The sequence below is a fragment of the Priapulus caudatus genome, unplaced genomic scaffold (genome assembly GCF_000485595.1).
Source record: "Priapulus caudatus unplaced genomic scaffold, Priapulus_caudatus-5.0.1 Scaffold2397, whole genome shotgun sequence".
NCBI classification, from domain to species: domain Eukaryota; kingdom Metazoa; phylum Priapulida; class Priapulimorpha; order Priapulimorphida; family Priapulidae; genus Priapulus; species Priapulus caudatus.
The window spans coordinates 23,157-29,648 of record NW_014579458.1 but is presented as its reverse complement, the minus strand read 5'-3'; the positions used below and the strand labels follow the sequence as shown (position 1 = coordinate 29,648).

The following is a 6,492-nucleotide window of genomic DNA, read 5'->3' as shown; positions in this document are numbered from 1 at the left end:
TGATGATTATGCATTTCAAATGGTTGGGAGGTATCTCAGCATAGATTTCCCTAATAAACTTTTATCAGTAGACCTCTGTTTATAATTAGGACAGCGCCCTAGCATGTAGGGTACAAAACACCTACTTTTCACGCTCTCTCTCTCTCTCCCTCTCTCGCTCTCTCGCTCTCTCTCTCTCTCTCCCTCTCTCTCTCTCTCTCTCTCTCTCTCGCTCTCTCTCTCTCTCTCTCTCTCTCTCTCTCACGTCCTCACTCCCTGCCTGTTTCTCCCTTTCTTCTATCTCACACGAGCATTCTACACGTTCTAAGTAGGTAAGTAAAAGAAAAATATAAGAAAGAATTAAGAAAGAATATAATTTTATCGCGGTTTGCTTCTCACATGTATCTGCTTCATAATTATTTATACAATAAATACCCCTTCCTGCCTATACAGGAACACTTGGCCCAATATACATGACACTAGCAGTCGATAATTGAATATAGCAATGCACGTAGAAATTTCGCTCGTATATACGTGCCTCATCGTTTCTTTCTTTTCAGCTGCTGGTCGTACGTTGGTCAACAATCCAACAACTATCGCCAGGATCTGTCTCTTGGGAGTGGGTGCGAGTACAAGATGACGGCCATTCATGAGATGATGCACGCGGCTGGTTTCTACCACACGCAGAGTCGCTACGACAGAGATGCTTACGTCGACATATACTGGGAAAACATCATGGATGGTAATTGTCATGAAGTGATCATGAAATTTGGCATTTAAAAACGCGCGCTCACGCATGCACGACGGCACGCACGCACGCGCAAGCACACACACGCACACACGCACGCGTGCACTCACACACACACGCTAGCACGTACACGCACACGCCTGCACACACGCATGCACGCACACGCGCGTACACCCGCGCACGTGCGATGTACGCACGCGGGCAGGCGCGTACACACACACACACGCGCGCGCGCGCACGCACACTCGCTTGCACGCACGCACGCACGCACGCACGCGCACACACACTTAATATGTATTATACAGACCTAATGTATTTTTAGAACAAGAATGATGCATTGCTAACAATTAAAATATGCGAATTATATCGTGAATTATATCGTGAAATACATTCCACGCTATTACCATTATCGCATATGAAAGGGACACATGACCTTATGTTCCTTGCATATTTTCAGTTAAAAGCGGCTTAAACTACGCTACGTAGAAAACGTTGTAATATATTGAATTTAAACTATTATTTATATACTTAGTATCATAATATACCCTAAAATTCTAGGGGTGTGGGATCCCTTTAAGACTATATAATTGTTACCACGCGTTGCGCAGGCTATGCATACGCTTTCGACATGTACGATTCATCCTACATCACCAACTACAACGATTACGATCTCAACTCGGTCATGCACTACCAAACGTGGGCCTTCTCCAAGAATGGTCTGCCGACGATCACGGCTAAGAACGATCCGGATGCAACCATCTATCTCGGACAGCCACACGTCGGTGGAGGCTTCGCCACGTCTGACATTGTTAAACTCAACGAGATGTACAACTGTTAGACAGAACCACATACACGCATATATTCGATTAAAATATAGGGATATATATATATATATATATATATTATTTATATATATACTATATATCTTTTGCTATCTTTATCCTGCTCAATTATACGGTTAAAGGCAAAATTATTTTATTATTGAATGCTTATCGGCTGGTGGGGGTTTATAACTTCGATTATCTGTTTAACAATAAAACCAGGTTTTTTAAATGTCATGAGTTGCAGTAGTAATAAAATAGAAATTGATAATAAATGAATTGATCTTTACTTTTTCATCTGCAATATACGAACACCGCCACTGACGCCATCCATGTACCATACACACATGCCCACACAAACACAAGCCACACACCCATAGGGACCACGACACACACGACACACACACCACACACACAACACCACCACACACACAGCACACACACAACACACACCATCACGAACATACACACACACCGAATAACAGTACACACACGACACACACACACACACACACACCACACACACAACACATACATACACAGAAAGCTAGAGCAGAAGGGCAACTCATGCGAGAGGCATTACCTCCGCCAGCATGTATAACTATGTATAGTGTTACGAGGTCTGCTCGCCCCCTCGCCGCGTTGCTGCTGGCTGGCTGAGGCTGACTGCCTCGCGCGAGCTGCTGACTCGCCTGTTCGCTCTGGTGTATATATGATATACTAATCAGAGCGGTATTAAGAGGCATTCTTTAATACGCTCTTGCATATATATCAGAAGTTAGATTAATAAAGAATGTCCAATTATCTACTGTATTATTAATTAATTAATCCTCGCTATTTATCTACTTCTGAGATATATTATATATATATACTACAGATAGTAATATATATATGTATTGCCACGGCAATAATTTTCTTTGTACGTTCCACCCGAAATCGTGGCAGCAGTAGCGACACACAGCCAATGAATCCGTTCATGTCGTGAAAAACATCGCCTGAGGCTCAACAGCATGAAGAGAACGTGACGAAATTGATAGTGAAATGCATTAACTTTTGCAGCTTGAAACACAATAAAATCAAAGACGAAATGGATACCAGAGGGAACACCTTAATAAATCACCGTGTAGCGCTGCAGTGCCGTTAAAGGCAAACATTAAAATATCGCTTGCTGAGGCAGAGAGGGATGCGGAGACTGAGGAAAGGCGCAGGGAAGATAGCCGGGGGCGCGTAGAGAAGAAGGAGGCTGAGCGAGGAAACGGGAGGCAAGAGGAAGACGCGAGGGCATACAAGTATGTGTGTGTTTGTACCCTACATTGCTAGGGCGCCTCCCTAATTTATAAACACAGGCCTCTACTTGCATAAAGTTTATTAAGAACATCTATGCTGAGATAACGACAGCCCCAGCTAACCCAATTTTAAATGCATATGTCATCACAAAATATCAACTCCTCCCCGGTATGATATTGCGGCAATGCGCTATACACACTAACGAAGCCAGATTGTGTACTGGCTGGTATACGCAGGCGGTGACCTACATAAAGGTCTTACCTCCTATTCTTAAAGGATGTCTACTGATGGAATTGTTATGAATATAAATCTATTGCTAGGATAACTCACTTCAATTTAAATGCATAATCTTTGTTAAAAATACGATTTCTTTCGCCGGATAATTGCGCATGCGCGCGCACCGTGTTAGGCTGCTGCGTGCCGTCTATGGCAAACATTAAAAATATAGGCTTGCTGCAGGCGAGAGAGGGGATGGTAGACCAGGCAAAGGCCAGGCGGAGATATAGGCTGGGGGCGGTAGACGAAGGAGCTGAGCGAGGACAGGGGAGCAAGGAGAAAGGACCGCGAGGGCTAAAGTAGCCGTGTTTTGTACCCTACATGCTCGTAGGCGCTCACCTAATATAAACAAGTTTTGGTGTGCCATGGGGGTGCTTTATCTGATAAACGTTTACTAGGCGAAATCTATGCTGAGATACCGCCTTAGAGCATTTTAAATGCTATATTCATCAAAATATAACTCCTCTGGTTGAGATATAAGGAGAGCGCCCTAGCATGTAGGCTAGAAAATACGCTACTTTATGCCCTGAAGTCCTTCCCTTGCCTCCCCTGTTCGCTCGCTCAGCCTCCTCTTCTTCTACCGCCCCCAGCTATTTCCCTGCCGCCTTTCCTCAGTCTCCCATCCCGCTCTCCCTTCAGCTAAGCTATATTACAATGTTTTGCCCAGACGCACTGGCACGCGTAATATGTTGTGTCCGCGCGCATGCGCAATATATCGCGAGAGAAATCGTAATGTTTGCAAAGATTATGCATTTAAAATTGAAGAGGAGTTATCCTAGCGATAGATTTAATATGTAACATGCAATCAGTAGACACTCATTTAAGCAATAGGAGGAAGACCTTGCATGATCAAGGTCACCGCTGCGGCTATACGGCAGCCAGTGCACAATCTTGGCTTCGTTAGTGTGTTAGCGCATCGCAATAAAAATACACCAGAGGATGTATATTTGTGATGAATATGCCATTTAAGATGGTTAGGGGATATCTCAGCATAGATTTCCCCTAATAAAAAATCTTTTATCAGTCAGACGCTGCTGTTTATAATTAGAAGAGCGCGCCTAAGTATGTAGTGTATAAAAACGCCAAACTTTATGACCTCGCGCTCCTTCCCTTGCCTCCCCTGCTCCCTCGCTCAGGAACCTCCTGTCGTCTTCTCCGCCCCCAGCTAATCTCCCTGCGCGCGTTTCACTGCAGTCTCGCCATCGCCCTTCTCCTTCAGTAAGCTCTATAAATTGTTTGCCTTAGACTGGCACTGCACGCCTTAACACGTGTGCGCGCGCATGCGCAATATATCGCGATGCAGAAAAACGTCTTTTGCAAAGAATAGCATTTAAAATAAAGAGGAGTTATCCTAGCATAGTATCTTATATAATCAACATTCGACAGTTGACATTATTTTGAAATCCGTGAGGAAGAACCTTTGTCATGTAAGCGTCCTCACTGTGCTATACCAAGCCAGTACCGCAATCTGATAAAGTTAGTGTGTTAGCGCATGCCGCCAAATACTCGCCAGAAAGATGTTATATTTTTGTGCGATGAATATGCATTTAAAAAGGTTAGGGGGTATCTCAGCATAGATTTCCCTAATAAACTTTTATCAGTAGACCTCTGTTTATAATTAGGAGATCGCCCTAGCATGTAGGGTACAAAACACCTACTTTATGCCCTCGCGTCCTTCCCCTTGCCTCCCCTGTCCCTCGCTCAGCCTCCTTCTTCTTCTACCGCCCCAGCTATCTTCCCTGCCGCCTTTCCTCAGTCTCCCATCCCCTTTCTCCCTCAGCAAGCAATTTGATAATTTTTGCCTTAGACGGCACGGCACGCCTAACACGGTGCGCGTGCATGCGCAATATATCGCAAGAGAAATCGTATTTTGCAAAGATTATGCATTTAAAATAAAGAGGAGTTATAGATTCATATAATAACATTCGATCCGTTGACATCATTTAAGAAATCGGAGGAAGACCTTGCATGTAAGGTTCTCACTGCGTATACCAGCCGGTACACAATCTGGCTACGTTAGTGTGTTAGTGTAGTGAAGCGAATTCCGTCATAATTGGTGATTAGAATTTAGACCGCGCGTCGGTCTCAGGGACAGCTAATGTAATGAAGCAAAATCCCGCACCTACTTAAACATGCAGATTAGCAAAGGCGAGGTAGGCTTGTGACAGGCCTGGCCTCGTAAATGATATATTACGCTTCAGAGACGGGTACCACCACGGTACGTAGTTCCAGGTAGGACAACAGATCTCTCCCCTCCCTATCAAAAGTTAGCGACAGCGGTCAGTTCTGACCACGGCGTGACCAACTTTAGTCACGTGATATAGCGGGTTAATTGACGTGAAATCAGAATAAAAAGGCACGGTTTCTAACAGAGAGTAGAGTCGGACCCAGCATCTTCGTGAGTATAGTTCTATCTTAGTATTGTTTTGAGTCTCGTATACTGTTTGCATATGTGTTTAAACTTTATTGAACGATAGTATTTGTGTGTAAACTCTATTGAGATACGCAACGCACGTTACGTATAGTATGTATGTCGAGTTACGTAAACGGACGTGTACGTGACATTAGACGTAGAGGCTTATAGCATGCTCTGTACTACTCAGTAAGAGACCTAATATAACGATTTGTTGTTGTACGTTACACTCTGTGTTTGGTCATACGTTCTTCCACGTCTGTCTATTAATCGTGTTCACCTAAGGGTCTAGTGCCCGTGCCACAAGCAGAACCTGGTACTATACGATCTTAGCTACATTACAACTGGTGCCCTGACAAAAAGCTTGGTAAGGCAGCATAATTATTATGCAGATACTGTTTGTGTCAATTATACGTGCAATTTGTGTGTGTGTATACTCGGTGTATCGCTATACAATCTACATTCGTCACGTGTGAGCGCAAATACGAAATCCACGTTGCCGCTGCCGTAAGAAATCACCATGAAACTGTAAGTGCACGTTTACGCTTCTGATTACCGAGTGGTTGGACTGCGCATGATTTTGCATTGTATGTATAATTAGATATACCCTTAATCACTATTGAATACCGTAAACTGTGTAACATTACATTTAACGTTTAATAATGGCGACCACACATCCCCTCCTATCAGAAACTAACATAGATCGTTCATTAGACCTATCAGACGATAAAGCGGAGGTTTTATTTCCTAAATTGCCTATGCAACAGCTAGTTAAAGAGATACAAGGCCTATTGCTAGTATCAGGTTATCGAGAATTTAACGGTACAGATGAGACACCTGTTACCTTTACTCAATGAGTCCAAAATATCACTCACTTATTTATAATATTGGATGAGACAGAAGATAAACGACGTGTAAGACTAGCGCTTCGCTTACTTCATGGCGAGCCCGCTAATTATGCGGCAGAA

General features: G+C 43.7%; 1 protein-coding gene across 1 annotated transcript; it reads left to right on the top strand.

Annotated features, from left to right (window-relative positions):
* Positions 1 to 615: 615 nt before the first annotated feature.
* Positions 616 to 1,566, top strand: LOC106818636 (meprin A subunit alpha-like). The gene is made up of 2 exons (XM_014823325.1): positions 616 to 721; positions 1,336 to 1,566. Exons 1-2 carry the CDS (start codon positions 616 to 618, stop codon positions 1,563 to 1,565), a joined length of 336 nt encoding a protein of 111 aa, XP_014678811.1. The 3' UTR covers position 1,566.
* Positions 1,567 to 6,492: the final 4,926 nt, after the last annotated feature.

Excerpts from the sequence above, each read along its gene's own strand:
- LOC106818636 (XM_014823325.1), top strand. The coding sequence starts at position 616 with ATGACGGCCATTCATGAGATGATGCACGCGGCTGGTTTCTACCACACG. Across the intron at positions 722-1,335 it reads CTGGGAAAACATCATGGATG|GCTATGCATACGCTTTCGAC; the intron begins GTAATTGTCATG and ends CGCGTTGCGCAG.